General features: G+C 45.9%; 1 protein-coding gene across 1 annotated transcript; it reads left to right on the forward strand.

Moving 5' to 3' along the window:
* The first annotated feature begins 9,840 nt into the window (after positions 1-9,840).
* On the forward strand, positions 9,841-11,602 carry LOC119337150 (CBL-interacting protein kinase 25-like). Its single transcript, XM_037609262.1, has one exon. It carries the CDS (start codon positions 9,907-9,909, stop codon positions 11,368-11,370), a length of 1,464 nt encoding a protein of 487 aa, XP_037465159.1. The 5' UTR covers positions 9,841-9,906; the 3' UTR covers positions 11,371-11,602.
* Positions 11,603-20,080: the final 8,478 nt, after the last annotated feature.

Below are 20,080 nucleotides of genomic sequence, written 5' to 3' on the forward strand. Positions count from 1 at the left end.
CCCATACCTCTCACCTAAGCCTAACATCTAAAGCCGGAGGCCCCGACCATCTGTCGGGTTCGAGGCTCAAACCGGTTTGACGCGCTCACATGTGTCGTCGCCACCATCTTCCACTGGTCCATCTTCAGAGCAGATTGAGGTGACAACCTTGGCAGGTCCTCCGCCATCAACGCCACCACAACACCAAACGACGACCTCCACCTACGCGAGTCTTGGCAGGTCCTCCGCCATTGACGCCATCACGATGCCAGCCGACGACCTCCACCTACGCGAGTCCATCTCCAAGCAACGGACGTAAATCCATGCTAGGAAAGGGCCGCACCACCGCCGTCGCCTACCACCCACAAGCGCCACCCAAACCCAAGGTTCCCAAAGCGGCGCCTTCAAGAAGGGAACAGCGCCGTGAGCGCCGCCGCCGCCCAACAGAGTTAGGGCTTTCGCCCGGGAGACCTAGGGGAAGGTGAAGTGAGGAGATCAGTCCATACCGACGCCTCCAAAGAGAGAAACGGCGCCCTCACACGTCGTCGTCGGCACGGCCGGTCATGGCCGGCCAGGGATTTCACCCGAACTAGATCTCCGCCACCAGCAGCACCTCCTGTACAGAACCGGCGACCATGAGGAAGCACGACCCGACAAGGCCGGCCTGCACGCCGAACATGGGAGGAAGGGAGGCACCAGATCGCACACACCAACCACCGCCGGCCGCCAACGACCACCGGATCCTGCTGCCCGCGCGGCCGGGACACTGGATCCACCACCCGCACGGCTGTTAGCCGGCCGTGCCTTCCAATGGAGCCGCCGCTCCAGATCCAGGGTTCCGCACACAGGAGAAAGGCAACCGAGGCCCCGCCGCCACCATCCTTGGCTCCCCGAGCTTGCCCGGCGGCTGCCTCAGGTAGCGGCGAGGGAGGGAGGAGGGGAGGGGATGAGGAGGAGGGGCGGCTAGGGTTGGGAGGAGGAGGCGACACGGGTGATGGAGAATCAGCAATGAAATCCAAATTGTACACTTTTCCTGTTTCATCCATGCCACTAAGAAATGCCTCATTACCTAGCTAATACTTCCCCCGTCCCGTATTACTGTTCGTACCTAGATTCCATGGTAATATGCACCATCGAACTCGGGAGAGACGTTAGAGCATCTACGGCCGGACGCCTTAACGCCCCACCCTGACCCTACAAATACCTCACCTTGGATGAAACCTTTAGTCAAAGTCCACACTCTCAACCGCTCCGCTCTATTTCCACTGTTCGTCTCCCCCTCTTCCTTTCCCGTCCCCATTCTTCCTCTCCTTGACCGCTATTTATCTACGTCCTACTACTATTACTCCACCCCTTGACCGATATCCAGTATGCATCTTAAGGTATTAAGTTCATAACAAACACAGTAATGCTTAGAGCATGATGCCATAATGTAGACAAAGTAAGACCAATTAATATGATCGAACCCCGTCGTTTTACCCTTAGTAGCATCAATACAATTACGTGCCCCACTGCTCCTCATGTCATAGAGCGAGGACACCGCAAGATTGAACCTACTACCAAGCACCTCTCCCACTGAAGATAAATCAATCTACTTGGGCAAAGAAGACAGATAGATCGGGGAGAAATACAAGGCTATAGAAATTACACATAATAAAAATAAAAAAAGACTCAATTGCTTTCAGTGAATAATCTGATCATCAACCCACAATTCATCTGATCCAAACAAACACCGCAAAAGGTTTACATCGAATCAATCTTCGAAGAGAACATTGTATTGAAAATCAAAAAGAGAGAGAGAGAGCCATCTAGCTACTGTTATGGACCCATAGGTCCTGTGGGAACTACTCACACATTATTGGAGAGGCAACAAGGTTGATGTAGAAGGCCTCTGTGATGGATTCCCCCTCCGACAGAGTACCAAAAAAGAGCTCTAGATGGGATCGTGGAGGAACAGAAGCTTGTGGATGCGGAAAAATTGTTTCGGGACCTCTCCTAGGGGTTTCTAGATTAATGAGAATTTATAGCGCGGGAATTAGGGTAAACGGAGCAGCATGGACCGCGCAAGGGGGCAGGGCGTGCCTACCCCCTAGGCGCGCCCCATGCCTTGTCGCTCCATCGTCTATCGTCTAGTCTCCCCTCCCTGAAGTTTCTTGGATCTCTTTTGATCCAGAAAAAATCGTCAATTTTTTTTGTCATGTTTGGATTTCGTTTGGTATGGATTTTCTGTAAAACCAAAAACAAGCAGAAAATAACAACAAGCGCTAGGCACTGAGTTAATAGCTAGGTTCCCAAAAATATTATAAAATGATATATAAAGCGTACAAGATTCATAATATAATAGCATAAAACAATCAAAAATTATAGATATGCCAGAGACGTATCAACACACGAGGGCGCCACAAGCTCAAGGGGCACGCCACCTAGGCTTGTGGGCCCAACAGAGCTCCGTTTGACCTAATTCGTGGCTTGTAAATTTCCTAAAATCAGAAACCCCTAGAGCGAGACCCGAAATAATTTTATCGCCGTCGCAAGTCTCTGTTCTTATGCAACTCCATCTGGAGGCATTTTCTGGTACTCTCCCGGACGGAAATCATTGGGGAGGCAATCTTCGTTAACCTTGATGCCTCCATGATGATGTGTGAGTAGTTACCACAAAACCTATGGGTCCATAGTAGTAGCTAGATGGTTCTCTCTCTCTCTCTCTCTCTCTCTCTCTCTCTGATCTTCAATACAATGATCTCTTCGAAGATCTATTTGATGTAACTTTTGTGGTGTGTTTGTTGGGATCCGATGAATTGTGAGTTTATGATCAGATTATTCATTGGAAGTATTTGAGTCTTTTCTGAGATTTATATATGTGTGATTTTATAGTCTTGTATTTCTCTCTGGTCTATCTCTTTTGGCCAATTAGATTGATTTATTTTCAGTGAGAGAGGTGCTCGGTAGTAAGTTCAATATTGTGGTGTCCTCACTCTATGGCGGGAGGAGTTACAAGGCACGTATTTGTATTGTTGATACTAAGGATAAAACGACCGGGTTCAAACATATTATGTGATCTTACTTTGTTTACATTATGTCATCATGTTCCAAGCATTACTCTATGAACCTAATATCTTAAGATGCATGCTGGATAGCGTTCGAGGGGTGGAGAAATAGTAATAGATGTAGATGGACAGGCCCGGTCCTAGGGTTTCAGGGGGCCGGGGCGAAATGGGAGCTCGGGGCCCCTTAGAGCATGCCATTAGGATCGATTTTCTAGCTGTGTTTCCCGCTTCCTGTTTGATCCCATGATTCAATCTTGTTTTCAACACCCAATGAAATTACTTTACTCACTAGGAGGCAGAATTGGAAGTGCTATCAAATCAAGTACATTTAGGGAAACATATATTAACCATAATCATGGACTAGTTTCTTTTCTAGACTAGGTTATCTTTGTGTTCTATAGAACATTGCAAAAACAGATCCATTACAATCAATTTAATGGGAAAGCATGCATCTATACATTGCAATTAGCGCCAGAGGTGGTGATATATTTTCCCTAACTTGGTATTTGAAAATTAGCGCAGAGCTATAGAAATATTGTATTAACTGGACCAAAAATCTTATTAATTATCACATTGATTTCAAAAATGACAAAGAGAATATCTACAGTAACCATGCCCAATCAATCAATTATCAATGCCCTATGACAATAATTAAGAGGGGATATTGTTTAGCATTCATAATTTTTATTAATTATGATGGTAAAAGCAAAATCGCTAGGGCACAATACCTCATCTAGAATCAGCTTCCGTCTCTTTTGCCGGGCGTCTCCGACTAAAGTTGTAGTGATCGCATGGCGCATCCTCAGTGATCGTCCCTCATCTGCCGTTGTTCAACTTTTCAGGCGGTCGCGAGGCGAAGAGGCGAAAAGCCATCCAGGCATTCGGCAGCGGCCGCCGACACCATATCTCGCATGCGTGCGTGAAGTCGTAACTAACGCTCCTCGCCAAGAAGGACTGATTCGATCCACAGTCTCACGTACTAAATTTGGGTCGTGGCAATATGTTTATTTCAGCCCATGCAGACGCACGCAACAGCAGGCCTATATTTATATAAACACATGTCCCTGGGTTGGGGCCCCTCCGTTTTGGGGGCCCGGGGCGGCCGCCCACCTGTCCCCCCTACTCGTCATCGGAATATACAAGCCAAGGTCTATAATGTATGTTTTTTTCAAACCTAAAAAACCTACATTATAGAATTTGGCTTGTATATTTTGACGACGAGCATCGTCAAAAGCTTGAGGTCTTCATGATTAAGAAATTTGGATGCACCTCCACTTTGTCCATAGGAGAGCTTTTATAAACTCATAGCGTGCATCCTAGTTGCATGACGATCCCTACTCCTTGCATTAATATCAATCATAAGGACTTCTCAATCGCCTAATGCCCAACTGTGTTGATGCCATACTTTGTTTGTTTTTAACTACTCAAACCCTAATCATCATTCTACTTCCCTTGATAAGTGTGATGCATAGGCTTGCGCTCAACTCTGCATAGGTAGTTGATTTATTAATTAATGCACAGACGATCTTGCTAATATGACTTGGGTCGGTGTTCTTGAAGTGATTGCTAATGCATAATTTCTTTTGTCTATGACAGACATCACTTTGTTCCCAACACAATGTTGACATTAGTAAAGTACACACCCATAACATGTATATCAAATATACCTTTCACTTTGCCATCCTTCTTATCCGCCAAATACTTGAGGCAGTTCCGATTCCAATGACCAGTCCCTTTGCAGTAGAAGCACTTAGTTTTAGGCTTAGGTCCAGACTTGGGCTTCTTCCCAGGAGTAGCAACTTGCTTGCTATTCTTCTTGAAGTTCCCCTTCTTCCCTTTGCCCCTTTTCTTGAAACTAGTGGTTTTGTTAACCATCAACACTTGATGCTCCTTCTTGATTTCTACCTCCGCAGCCTTTAGCATTGCGAAGAGCTCGGAATCGTTTTCGTCATCCCTTGCACATTATAGTTCATCATGAAGCCTTTATAGTTTGGTGGCAGTGATTGAAGAACTCTGTCAATGACACTATCATCCGAAATATTAACTCCTAGATGAGTCAAGTGGTTATGGTACCTAGACATTCTGAGTATGTGTTCACTGGCAGAACTATTCTCCTCCATTTTGCAGCTAGAGAACTTGTTGGAGACTTCATATCTCTCAACTCGGGCATTTGCTTGAAATATTAACTTCAACTCTGGGAACATCGCATATGCTCCATGACGTTCAAAACGTCTTTGAAGGCCTGATTCTAAGTCGTAAAGAATGGCACACTAAACTACCGAGTAGTCATCAACACGCGTCTACCAGGCATTCACAATGTCTGCAGCTGCTGGCGCATGTGGTATACCTAGCGGTGCTTTCAGGACATAATTCTTCTATGCAGCAATGAGGATAATCCTCAAGTTATGGACCCAGTCCGTGTAATTGCTACCATCATCTTTCAACTTAGCTTTCTCTAGGAACACATTAAAATTCAAAGGAACGGTAGCACGGGCCATTGACCTACAACAACATAGACATGCAAAAACTATCAGGACTAAGTTCATGATAAATGAAAGTTCAATTAATCATATTACTTAAGAACTCCCACTTAGATAGACATCCCTCTAGTCATCTAAATGATCACATGATCCAAATCAACTAAACCATGTCCGATCATCACGTGAGATGGAGTAGTTTTCAATGGTGAACATCACTATGTTGATCATATCTACTATATGATTCACGCTCGACCTTTCGGTCTGAGTGTTCCGAGGCCATATCTGCATATGCTAGGCTCGTCAAGTTTAACCCAAGTATTCTGCATGTGCAAAACTTGCTTGCACCCGTTGTATGTGAACGTAGATCTTATCACATCCGATCATCACCTGGTGTCTCGGCACGACGAACTATAGCAACGATGCATACTCAGGGAGAACACTTATACCTTGAAATTTAGTAAGGGGTCATCTTATAATGCTACCGCTGTACTAAGCAAAATAAGATGCATAAAAGATAAACATCACATGCAATCAAAATATGTTACATGATATGGCCATCATCATCTCGTGCTCATGATCTCCACCACCGAAGCATCGTCATGATCTCCATCGTCACCGTCTTGACACCTTGATCTCCATCGTAGCATCGTTGTCGTCTCGCCAACTATTGCTACTACGACTATCGCTACAGCTTAGTGATAAAGTCAAGCAATTACATGGCGATTGCATTTCATACAATAAAGCGACAACCATATGGCTCCTGCTAGTTGCTGATAACTATGTTACAAAACATGATCATCTCATACAACAATTTATATCACATCATGTCTTGACCATATCACATCACAACAAGCCCTGCAAAAACAAGTTAGATGTCCTCTACTTTGTTGTGGCAAGTTTTACGTGGCTGCTACGGGCTTCTAGCAAGACCTGTTCTTACCTACGCATCAAAACCACCGTTTGTGCTATTTTAACCTTCAGCAAGGACCGGCCGTAGTCAAACTCGATTCAAATAAAGTTGGAGAAACAGACACCCGCCAGTCACCTATGTGCAAAGCATGTCGGTAGAACCAGTCTCATGAATGCGGTCATGTAATGTCAGTCCGGGCCGCTTCATCCAACAATACCGCCGAATTAAAGTAAGACATTGGTGGTAAGCAGTATGACTATTATCGCCCACAACTCTTTGTGTTCTACTCGTGCATATATCATCTATGCATAGACCTGGCTCAGATGCCACTGTTGGGGAACATAGTAATTCAAAAAAATTCCTATGATCACGCAAGACCTATCTAGGAGATGCATAGCAACGAGACGAGAGAGTGTGTCCATGTACCCTCGTAGACCGAAAGCAGAAGCGTTTAGTAACGCGGTTGATGTAGTCGAACGTCTTCACAATCCAACCGATCCAAGTACCGAACGTACGGCACCTCCGTGTTCAGCACACGTTCAACATGATGACGTCCCTCGTGCTCTTGATCCAGTTGAGGACGAGGGAGAGTTCCGTCAGCACGACGGCGTGGCCTAAGCACTACGACGATATGACCGAGGTGTTAAACTGTGGAGGGGGGCACTGCACACGGCTAAGAGATTGTCTGTTGTGCTTTGGGGTGCCCCTTGGCCACGTATATAAAGGAGGGAGAGGAGGAGGCCGGCGGCCAGGAGGGGCGCGCTTATAGGGGGAGTCCAACTAGGATTCCCAATCCTAGTTGGAGTCACCTTTCTTTTCCAAGAGGGGGAGAGAGGGAAGGAGGAGAGGGAGAAGGAAAGAGGGGGGGGGCACCCTAGTCCAATTCGGACTTGCCATGTGGGGGCACCCTTGCGGCCCTCCTCTTCTTTCCACCAAGGCCCATGAAGGTCCACTACTTCCCCCGGGGGGTTCAGGTAACCTCCCGATACTCCGAAAAATGTCCGAACCCTTTCGAAACCTTTCCGGTGTCCGAACATAACCTTCCAATATATCAATCTTTATGCCTCGACCATTTCGAGACTCCTCGTCATGTATGTGCTTTCATCCGGGACTCCGAACAAACTTTGGTTATCAAATCACATAACTCATAATACAAATCGTCATCGAACGTTAAGCGTGCGGACCCTACGGGTTCGAGAACTATGTAGACATGATCGAGACACATCTCTGATCAATAACCAATAGCGGTTCCTGGATGCTCATATTGGCTCCTACATATTCTACGAAGATCTTTATCGGTCAAATCGCATAACAACATACGTTGTTCCCTTTGTCATCGGTATGTTACTTGCCCGAGATTCGATCGTCGGTATCATCATACCTAGTTCAATCTTGTTACCGGCAAGTCTCTTTATTAGTTCCCTAATGCTTCATCCCGCAACTAACTCATTAGTCACATTGCTTGCAAGGCTTATAATGATGAGCATTACCGAGAGGGCCCAGAGATACCTCTCCGATACACGGAGTGATAAATCCTAATCTTGATCCATGCCAACCAACAAACACCTTCGGAGATACCTATAGAGCATCTTTATAATCACCCAGTTACTTTGTGACGTTTGATGGAACACAAGGTGTTCCTCCGGTATTCGAGAGTTGCATATTCTCATAGTCAGAGGAACATGTATAAGTCATGAAGAAAGCAGTAGCAATAAAACTATAACGATCATAATGCTAAGGTAATGGATGGGTCTTGTCCATCACATCATTCTCTAATGATGTGATCCCGTTCATTAAATGACAACACATGTCTATGGTTAGGAAACTTAAACATCTTTGATTAACGAGCTAGTCAAGTAGAGGCATACTAGGGACACTCTGTTTTGTCTATGTATTCACACATATACTAAATTTCCGGTTAATACAATTCTAGTATGAATAATAAACATTTAGCATGATATAAGGAAATATAAATAACAACTTTATTATTGCCTCTAGGGCATATTTCCTTCACTTTTGTCCTTGGCATTGCCCCTTCATATCTCAATGCTTCCCCTGTGCACAAGCTATTATGCTTCTCCGTCAAATCCGACAACTTTCCATTTTGCTTGCCTGACCCGTTGGCATTGGCGGTGATTTTATCTAGGTGAGTAGTCGATGACATTTGGGTGTGCATTGTTCCTCTCCTATGGCTGCCTTCCGACGACACTCATACAGGTTCTAGGGTAAACATGTCCATTTGTCGATGGTTCATCGTCTTTCGAGCTAGTCAAGGAGGTAGGGGTCTGTAGGGCCCATGGTGATTGTGACGACGTACCTTTTCATCGACATTGGTCTTTTCTTCTCCTGAGCCGGCATTCTCAATTCCCTGGTGATTCGTTTGCGCAAGAGGACCTCGTCATCTCCGAGCAATGTGTTTCTTGTCGTTATTTTTAGCTTGTTGTATACAGTCATCCCGATTGTCTTAGAATTGTAGTTTGGAACAGTTGGAAATACGCAGCAACACGCAAGTGCGCGGGCACTCACCTGCCAAGCCCTGCCACCCTTGATTTGCCTCGTGATTCGCGAAGTAGTTGAATCCCTCACAAGGACATAATAAAAAAGAAAATCCGTCAAAAAGCTTGAAGTTTCAACGATGAAACTTGCGGTTTTTGCATCTAAAAATGCCAAGTTTCAACAAGTTTCCAAAGATATAATTTTTTTTGTCGGTCGTAGACACAAAATAATTGATTTTTATCGGTTGCTCGTAGTAAGTTTCAACATTAAAACTTAACATAGTTTTGTAGAAGTCATCAAAATGTATTCAAAATGAATATGATTTCAAAGCGCTGGTCATGAGAAACCCAAATTTGAAAACATAACTTAATTTTGAATTTTTGTTTAAAATATATAGAACTTTGAAAATCAGAAGTCAAAATAAAAAGCAGGCACCAGGAACCTGAGTGCCCTTGCAATTGCGTGCCGCAAATCCTCGTCCTTGGAAGGTTGTCAGAATCGTGATTCTGAATCGGATCAGAGCTCCGATGATAGGATCGCAAATCGTAAAATCTTAACTATCAGAACTGTAAAAACATAGATTGTACTAACCAAAATCGTAGAATCAAAATGGTTAGTTTGGATCGTAAAGTCATATAATCATACAACAGAATCGAGATTCTGACAACCTTTGACGCAATGCAAAGAATCAATAAAAACCTAGGGGAAAACACAACTCAAATTCTTATCAGCGCCCTGCATACACAAACAACTCTGGTGGCCCCATTGAATTTCCAAGGTGGAACAGAATATGCCAGCTTCCTCGAGATTCGTGCAAGAGAGCGATCTAAGAAATCCCGGGCAGGGGTCTGCGTGGGAGGTACTGAGGCTTGGACTGATTTGCCCTAAAGACTTCCTATTTAGTTCGGCTGATCCCCCAATCCCCTGCTCGCCTCCACCCAAATACTCCAGGAAACAAACTTCGAACGCCCGCCCAAGAAGCGGCGCCGGCGCCATGGGGGATCGGCCAAAGCTTCCTGCCCGGTACGAGCAGGTGAAGCTGCTCGGCGAGGGCAATTTCGCCAAGGTCTACCTCGCGCGGCACATGGATACCAAGGAGGAGGTGGCAATCAAGGTGATGGACAAGGAGAAGCTCATCAAGTTGGGCGCCGTTCAACAGATCAAGCGCGAGATCGCCGTGATGCGCCGGTTGCGCCACCCCAACATCGTTCAGCTCCACAAGGTGATGGCCTGCAAGTCCCGCATCTTCGTCGTCATGGAGTACGTCCGCGGTGGCCCGCTCTACCGCCACATCCCCGCCAACAGCGGCCTCAAGGAGGACGAGACGCGCCGCATCTTCCAGCAGCTCGTCTCGGCGCTCACCTTCTGCCACGCGCAGGGCGTGTACCACCGCGACATCAAGCCCGACAACCTCCTCGTCGACGAGCACGGCAATCTCAAGGTCGCCGACTTCGGGCTCTCCGCCCACGCCGACACGGCTCGCCGGGAGGCGCTCCTCCACACCGTCTGTGGCACGCCCCTGTACGTCCCTCCCGAGGTGTTCGCGCGCCGGGGCTATGACGGTGCCAAGGCGGACGCCTGGTCATGCGGCATCGTCCTCTTCGTGCTCGCCGCCGGCCGCAAGCCTTTCCGGGACGACGACTTCATCACCCTGTACCGGACAATCTGCCGCGGTGACTACCGTTGCCCACGCACCTTCAGCCCCGAACTGGTACGCATAGTACGCCGCCTCCTCCAACCAAACCCAGCGCACCGAATCACACTCCTGCAAATCAAGGAAACAGATTGGTTCAAGAAAGGCTTCAAAGAAGTTAGTTTCTACATCGACAACAAGGACTGCTTGCGCAGCCTTGATGGCTCCGAAGAGCCTGATCTCTGTGACTCTGACTCCGAGGACGAGACTGCCATGTCTTCGTCATCCTCCGGCTCTTCCTCTCCCGTGGCTCATGGCGACGGCGGCGGCATGCACACCTCGGTTTCAGCACCGTCTCTTGTAAATCTGGAGAAGATGCACATTGCTGCAGCTCGTGCCCCCGAGCCGCGCATAAGACGGATCAAGAGCATGAACGCGTTCGACATCATCGCCTCCTCGCCAAGCTTCGATCTGTCCGGGCTGTTCGAGGAGCGTGGCGAGCAGTTGCGTTTCGTGTCCAGCGCGCCGGTGAATACCATCATCTCGAAGCTGGAGGAGATCGCCGGGCAAGTTAGCTTCACGGCACGCACCAAGGATTGCCAAGTGAGCTTCGAGGCGACGAGGAATGGCCACAAGGGCGCGCTGGCCATATCCACCAAGATATTCCAGCTCACGCCGGAGCTCGTCATGGTCCAGGTATGCAAGAAAGCCGGAGACACCGCTGAATACCGTCAATTCTGCGGCAGTGAGCTCAAGCCCGGCCTTCGAGGTATTGTGGATGGCCTGCCCGAGGATGGCCTTCCTCCGACGTTGAATGTTGCGTGAAATTTTAAAGAATGTGGGTGAAAAGCAGCGGATTTTGATTCAAAAGTATTTTCACTTTGTTTTTCTTATTGTTTAGTAGTTCAGTTTAGGACTAAACAGTGTTGGTGGTGGATCACCGATGTATCATGGCACTGAGTTCTAAGTGTTGTGTATTCTGTACATTAGGGAAGATATTGCTTGTTGCTAATTAAATTTCCATACAGACTGTTTTCTGCAGTTAAGTTAATTTCAAGATTGATTTGGTACTGAAAAATCTACACACAATTCATCTCCTAATATTGAGATGAGATTGGTTAAGAAGCATCAATATGGCATCTTTCTTGGTCCCCTGATATGTGAATGATTGTCTTATCATAACATGTAGTCACGGGACATGCTTACGTATGGATCTTGTTGGCATTGGAGTTTTCAATCTTGGAATCACACGACCTTTCCTAGCACCCAAGGTAGTTTGATAAAAATCTTCCTCAGGTGAAACTGTGGAATGTCAAACTGGCCACCAATGTTGGGATCTTCTCACATGATCTCTTAAAAATCTACGGCAGGGAGATGCCCTTGTGTGGAAAATTGAGTGCAAAGTTGAACAAATCATCTTCCCCTTTTGGATGGCACATGTTTCTGACAAAAAGGGGAAAAGGGCGAGAAAATGATACGAGTTGATACCAACATGTGTGCCCTGTCTAGAGGGGAATCACAGGCAGTACACCGTAGCACAATGGGATCTGTGCAAGAGATTTCAGTCTTTGGACATTAGCTACCTTGCAGCAGCTATCGATGTACTGCTCCTGTTGTTCTCATCCGTGAAAGGTGAAACCACAACCTCTTTACAATCTTTTCGTGATGGCCGCGTTGTCCATTAGTGTTATTGTCCAGTAAACCATACGCTTGCGGCCATGCAAGCTGAACCATTCTTTGTTCTCTTCAACGTGCTGCCAAATGACAGTGGTCCTTTGCTGATATGGACAGCTCGTCAAAACAGCGACATGTTACTTCAGACAGAACAACATCGTCAGCTCATGAATTTTATGCTTGTTGTATGTTACTTGTTTACTATTCTCTTCCAAGACCTGGTAGAAATCTGGACACATGCATGGGTGCTAGACTAGAACCAAACTACCAACGCTCTTGTTGTAGATTAGCAAATTCTTTACTCAATTATGTGGACAAGACTGCAAGTACCAGCACAGCATGGACACCGAGAGCCACATAATGATTCAGAGTGTTCAACAACCAAAATGGTGGGTCTTCGCCTGCGATGAGCCACATGTCCAAACAATTTCTTAAACTATATACGCCTATCAGCATCCTAGTGGGTTTCTGATTCAGAATAAAGAAGTAAGAGTATCTCGTATCCTATATTTGCTCAACATAATTGCTGGCATGTCTCAATTAATTTAATCAAAAGCTGACATCACATCTGCTGCATATTTTTTCAGTCGTTTAATAGGTTTTTCTAAAGGTACCCGGGCACTCCTAATGAACGGTGGGGAGTACATGGCATATTGAATGAATATGAGCCTTCTATCCATCTTATTGGATACCTCACAACAGGTCTTAAGGAGTACAGAGTGCCTTATGTTGGGGGCAAAATCATAATGAAGAGACCAATTTACATGTTTCAATCACATTCAGAGTGAGTACTTCATGGATGATTTGCACCTGACATTAAATTTTCCTTTCTGGATCAACTTTATGCCAACTTTTGTTAGGCATCATTTTCTGCATTGAAAGGCATATGCTGATCCATTTGGACCGTTCCATACTTCTTTCCCATTGTTTAGCAGATACAGATCAGAGAAGGCTCACGTGATTGACAGCTACGGGCACCCATGGGCGTTGTAAAACCACTGAATTATGTGGCCTACATGAAAGACAACACCTGCTAGGGCCAGTGAGAAGGACAGTTTGTAGAAACAAGTATGTTCATTTTCTCTTATTAGATTTGCGAAGTATCTCTGCTCCTTGTTGATGGTTACATAATAACATGATAAACATGGTTAAGACAGTTTAGAAGCTTCTAGTTCAACAAAATGACCGTTATCTCTAGAAATAATTAATTCAGGTAAAGGAAATGAAAAGTACCACAATGATCGTTCTGCTTCAGAATATAGATGGCCTGAACTGTTTTATTAGATAGTTGCTCAACTTCCACTACTCAAGAGTCCTTGAGTTGGTAAAAGCAAAGTTCAACTTTTTGATCATCGTAATTCCTTCAAACTGCATGCTTCATGTTGGCCTCAAATATCTAACCAGCCTCTAACAGTACGTGAAAAAACTAGCATATCTTTCGTCGCGCCGAGACAATCAGTGTTCCCAACAAGATATTTTCCCCTTTTTCAATCGTCTCCATCGCGATCAATAGTTTCAGTACTGTTGTGTTGTCGTTGTTCGTATATGCAATGCTCAACGAGTGTGCCCTCTTCTAATTCTGGCCGTCCAGCACTCCACAAGCAGACAAATGGCCAGGCAATCATATAGGAGCCTTGTCCTGCCTCCTCTGTATCATTCGGTTGTTGAGAGCACAGTACAGCTCCATCAGAATCATGCACATCAGCTTTGCGTAATTCTTTTTTTGTGTGAATTCCTAGTAAGTTTATAACAACTCATGGGGTTCAGTTTCATCTAGGGCTCGATTTGGCCATGTAGAGTACATGTCATGTGTGCATCTCTGCAGGTTGCAGCGCAATCACTAGGAGTGTAATTGCTGCCCTGCATAAATATGAGGAGGAAGCAACATGGGGGATGAAATATTTTCTGCGATCAGTAGAACAGGTTTTAATTCTGAAGGCCGAAGCACAGGTGGTTGGTTGCCTTCGTGATCAGGCACTTTGTTCTGTCGTTGAACTTTCACCGATTCTAATGCGTGGCCATGCTATGTGACGATGTGACGAAAGCGATATGAATCCGTTTTACTTTTCATAAAGGAGCATCTAAGGCGCATGAGGCTTATGTTGGTGGATGCTTACATGAAGCAAACTTTCATCTATAAATGTACAAATCATGCAGAACAGTACTCTTAGATAGTTCATGTAGCTTCCCCGTGAAAAAGAGAAATGATCTAATGTAGCTTGGTACTTTGGTGCATTAGTAATTTAGTACCTCTACTCCTAGACTCCTATAGTAGACAACTCATGCAGAACATTTACTCTGCTTGCACCAAATATGTGTCTCGACCCCAAAAGATTCCTTGGACCGGAGACTGCCGTTTTGTAATTGAGTTTACCGATAACGGTTAGGTACTACTCCATCAAATTAGGATAACGCTAACGCCCATACATATGGTGGAAGCCAAACTCGCTCACATACTCTATAACATACAGACTGCGTCACGTCACCGTATGCATGCATGTGAGATTTTTTTTTTGGATTTTCAGTTTTTAAAATGTTTTATCTCTTCAATAAAACATTTGATTGAAGATACGTTTTCACCATTAAATCCATCGCGACGAGATCTTCAAAGCTAGATCTCATATCAATATATTTCGACGAATATTTTTGGGTTAAAAGTTGCCATGTCTATTGCATATGAATTGCCATGATGTTTACAGTGAAGTTGACATGATATGTTTCAGCCATTTTCTTCTACATTTATAATTAATTCTGACATATTATAAAACGGGGAATCAAGACACTAGACTTGCCATGAACCATAAACTAAAATTGCCATGATACATGCACTTAAAATTGCCATGGTTCATACAAAAAATAGTTTTCATGGTCAAAGTACTAGAATTGCCATCATCAAAAAATTAAAATTGTTATGCTCTACAAACTAAAATTGCCACATGACAACTTTAGTTTAAGCACTATGACAACTACAGTGTAAACATCATGGCAACTTTTGGGCAAAAAAAATTTCGTCGAAACATATCAGCATGGGGTCTAGTTTTGAAGATCTCGTCAAGACGGATTTAATGGTGAAAACAGATTTCTAATTTGATTTTGTAATTAGGAGATAAAACATTTTAAATCGAAAACCAAAAAGATTCCTGCTGATGTCATCTGTTCATACGTGGCAAAATGAGTGGTGATGAAGGCGTGTGGGTGATGTGCAAGATGCCACACGTGTGGGCATTAGTTTTTTCGTAAAACTGAAAAGTGCCATTTTCAATAAAAAGTGCTTTCATACACGTTGAAATATAAAACTTCATTGTGTCTTTTTTGTGCAAAGGATCCAGACCTATTATTCAAGTTCACCGGAAGAACATCTTAAACATAATAAAAATTGTATAGATTCTGAGACCACCGAACAATCATTACCGCCACCAAAACGAGCCGGCAATGCGTCATTGTCGCCACTCTCCTAGCGGAGCCGGCTTGACCTTGTAGATGATAGTCGGGATGTCTTGGTGCACATGCTCCTATGGGCCAGTGCCCTAGAGTGCAATTATTATTGTTGAACCCTTGAATTGATCCGACCTCACGCCAAATCTTGCCACACGAGAGAAACTCTAACTTCGCCGCCCAAGAAGATGAGATGAATCTACTCCGGAGCTCCATTGACTAAGCCCAGACAGACAATCTCAAAGAGGGTCGGTGCCCTGAAGTAAAACTTGAAAAAGAAGTGTCGCCACCCCCTGGAGTGAAGAGTTTTCCCTAGCCACCAAAGGATAGGGGAAGAAAAACCGAGCTCGGCATTAGAAGAACACTTTCGCAATAATAGTATCTAACATTTCTTTGTGATGGCATCACAAATGCCATACATATCATACAATGACGGGCCTAAGATTTTGAAGATTGGTACTCACAAAAATCATAAATCATGTATAATGTCAAATAGCCAAAAAAATGAACATCTAGTTCTAACAACATTGTGTGAGCTTTGTCCAAATTCACTATTGTGGAAAACTAAACATGTGAGCCTTGCCGTTTTTTTAGAAAACAGGGACTCTCTGCATCACCATATTACTCCTATAAAGGATTCTGGAGTACCCACCTTTTGGGGCTCGCCGAGGGCTGAGAGCGCCTCTGAGTTACCCGTCCCGCGGTCTCGTGTTGTGAGGGACTCTTGGGGGCTCTATGCACCGTCCGATCTACACATGTGGTGTGTGCCCGGGCGACCTAGTTGGGCGGTCCATGACAGATGGACCGCCGGGGCGTGCCCGGGGCCACTGTCATTGGGTGGTGTTTGATACGTCTCCACCGTATCTGTAATTTTTGATTGTTCCATGCTGTTATATTATCATTCTTGGATGCTTTACAATCATTATATAACAACTTTATATCATTTTTTGGGACTAACCTATTGACATAGTGCCCAGTGTCAGTTGCTATTTTTTTTGCTTGTTTTTACTTCGCAGAATATCAGCACCAAACGGAGTCCAAACGCAGCGCAATTTTTTGGAGAATTTTTATGGACCAAAAGACACAATTTGGGCCAAAGAAGTACCAGAGGGGTGCCCTAAGGGGAGCACAACCCACCTGGGTGCGCCTGGGGGCCCCAGGCGCTCCTTAGTGGGTTGTGCCCACCTCAGTGGCCTCCCGCATCGCCTCTTTGCTCTATAAGTACCCACAAAATCCAGAAACACTAGGAGAGTCCACGAAATACAATTCCAGTCGCCGCAAGTTCCAGAACCACGAGATCCAATCTAGACACCATCACAGAGGGGTTTATCATACTCATTAGTGTCGGGGTACACAAACAGGGGTATGCGTTTCCATTGACTTGTGCACAGACAATGAGCCTCCGCCCCGGCAGCCAAAAGCTCGGCAAGAAGATACCTACACCAATGTCCAAAGCAAGTCCAGGGCAGAGAAGCAACTCTTAGTGAGATCAAAGAGAGTATCAAGAGTACCAAGACAACCAAGACAGAAGGATATCACCTTGGGAAAGCCACCCTTGCCGGGCAGGAGAGCCTGGCCAGGTCATGGTCGCCCCAAGGACGAGTCCGGGGATCGCTAAGGGCGGTTCTCCCCGCCAAGACACCACCGCTCCATCGCACAATGATGCAAGTCACTTATCAGTTCGGTGTCGAGCCCCCGAGTGATTAAGTGGCCTCTGCTAAGCACTTGGCGGCCCGTTGGAAGACAAAGTTTATCCAAATGACACCCATCCAGAGGAGTGTCGAGATGATAAGCAAGAGTTGGTTAAGCGGCTCGGCAGGCTTTCCGGGCTTCGCCCCATGCATGACACCTAGCAGTGAATTTAATGCACTTTGTATTAACTGTTAGAGTTAGGTATGATAGCACTGTTGGCTATCTAATCAGTAGGTAAAGACTGTTCTGCCACCATGGTCACCCCTTAAGCTATAAAAGGAGGCCTAAGGCAACAGAGCAAAGGATTCTGACCCTCACGCACTTGTACGCGCGTAGCTGCTCTTCCTGAGGCACCCTTGTCGGGCTTGACCACTGCGTGTTCATTATGTTCTAACACTCAATCCATGAAAGCAGGAGTAGGGTTTTACGCTACCCAGCGGCCTGAACCTGGGTAAAAAACCACCAGTGTCACCACTGTCGTGTTGTTTTATGGTTTCAGCTCTTTATGCAATGTGATCTCTCCCTCGCCGAACCACAAGGGGCTCATGGTCCCATAGGTGATCGTGATCCCCATGACATCTTTGGTGCGCTAGGTAGGGGAGGATCCCTTTGCGAACCTGAAATCGTAAACAGCGCGTCGAGCTGAACCATCGTCTGCATCAACATCTTCTTTTTGATCAATGACCTCGGAGAAGAAGGACGACGTCGCTCCCTCGCCTTGTCCTAGCCAGATCCCATCACTCGTTTCTGCCACAGCAGCGACGGCGATGGGAATGGCAGGTGATAGCGACGCGGTGACCACAGGTGGCTCGGGAGACGCGGCCACCCCACCACCTCCATTCGGGAAAGGAAGCGAGGCATGCAGCCATGTCACCCTCCTTGCGGGCCCCTGTCAAGCATGTCCGATGCCTAAAAGTATCATCTGGGTGAACAAGAAAATGGTACATGGTCGCCCCCTCCTCCCTTCTTATCTGTTAATGATCGAGCCATGCAGTGGTAGCATCATCAGCGTCGAGGAGCCCGCCTGGAACTCGGTCCAGCATTTATCTCGCTAAGGGTAAATCCTGGGTGGAACGCTGGTGCGAATCCGTTGGTTGACGCCCCGGCAAGCGTGCTTCGGCAAGGCCTTCCGCACTAGTGTGGCCATCATGCCCGCTGTTGTAAGATCATTAAAAATAAAGGGAAAGGGAGAGAGGAGCCAACCCCTTTTGTTTTACCATATGATTGTCAGCTGCAAATAGTCAATTATCCCCTCCGGTTCTTCCCGGGGATGGACGCACAACTAATAAACTGCCAAGTCTTTCCCTTGTGCACCTCCTCATGTATTGTCTGTTCAGAATGAGGCTGGATACGTGAACGGGAGGAACGATCACAAGCTAGGAAGGAGGTATCATGCGTGGTCAAATGCATGTCCGGCAAAGAAGGGAAGCATGAACAAAAGCTAAGTTAACATGTTCATTGGCTTTTCTACAAAGTTTGTGCTTGCTTATCCCTCGGATAATCAAGGTTTTCGTATGACTAAATATTTCGTGTGATGGAACCTTGCTGTATTTGTCTGCGCCCCTGCTTTGTTTCGAGCCTGCTCAGCAAAGTGGATGACAGCGTCAAAGACTTCTAAGGAAAAACCTACCGGTGCATATCCTCACCAACTGAATGCTAAGGACCTGCTCCTCACAGCAATCGCGGAAACATGCTACTGGTGGGCAACCAAAACGTGCAAAAGAAGCTAACCATACGAACTTCCATAGATAAAATGCAAGAGGGATAACAAGCATTAACATAATTAAACATCAGTTCAACGAGTGCAAAACCAAAAATAGTACGAGACCTAAACACAAGACACATGTTATGTTTTCTTATAGGGCACCGTAGCAACAAGAATGGCTCAAGGCTTGCCACGCTAACCTCCGAGGACTCTTGGGACAGAGAGAACCTTGTCGGCAAAAGGGCCGACCTTCTCCTCAGCAGCAGAAACATCAGCACCCGAAGGCAGCCTCCTGAAGCCATTGACAAGGTTAAGGTCTGGGTGGCGATAAGCGAGGTTGCTCAAGACCATGTAGAGCACTACAAAAAAAATACACTTCCGTGATGATACATGTTTGTCACAGTAGGTCACGTTTTCTATCATGCATGTACATCCATGACGATTTTATGACAGAATCAAGATAGTCATACATGTGCTGTCGTAGAAGTGTTCCATGACATTACCAAAATTATCATCATGGAAGTGTCCACTTTCATGACGATAAATCGCGCGTCACAGAAGTGCTTTCGTCAAGGGTGACCGACATGTGGCATCCACCGTAACGGAACACCATTAAGCTATCGGGTCCGGTTTTGGATCCGATAACCCGTTAACAGCCGGGACCAATGGGAAATTTTCACGTGTAAAATTCTGATTGGCCGGAGGGAACACTTGTCAGCTCGTTAGTGGGCCAGATTCGCCCGTCCATCGGAGGAGACATGCCTATGATACGTCGACATGTGGCTGGGCCCAACAGGGGCCCATATAGGTTAAAAAGGCTGGCCCAGTCAAAGGCCTATAGTACTTACTTAGGTACTAGTGGGCCAGCCCAATAACGACCTGCTTAATAAAGGCCCATTTACGGACCGAAGCCAGATCTGGCCTATTAATTGTTCACCGAATATTTGGGCCCATTTACGGCCCAAAGCCAGATCTGGCCCGTTAATTGTTCACAAAAATTTGGGCCCAATTACAGCCCAGTGACTTAAA

Source organism: Triticum dicoccoides, chromosome 7B (genome assembly GCF_002162155.2).
Source record: "Triticum dicoccoides isolate Atlit2015 ecotype Zavitan chromosome 7B, WEW_v2.0, whole genome shotgun sequence".
NCBI classification, from domain to species: Eukaryota; Viridiplantae; Streptophyta; class Magnoliopsida; order Poales; family Poaceae; genus Triticum; species Triticum dicoccoides.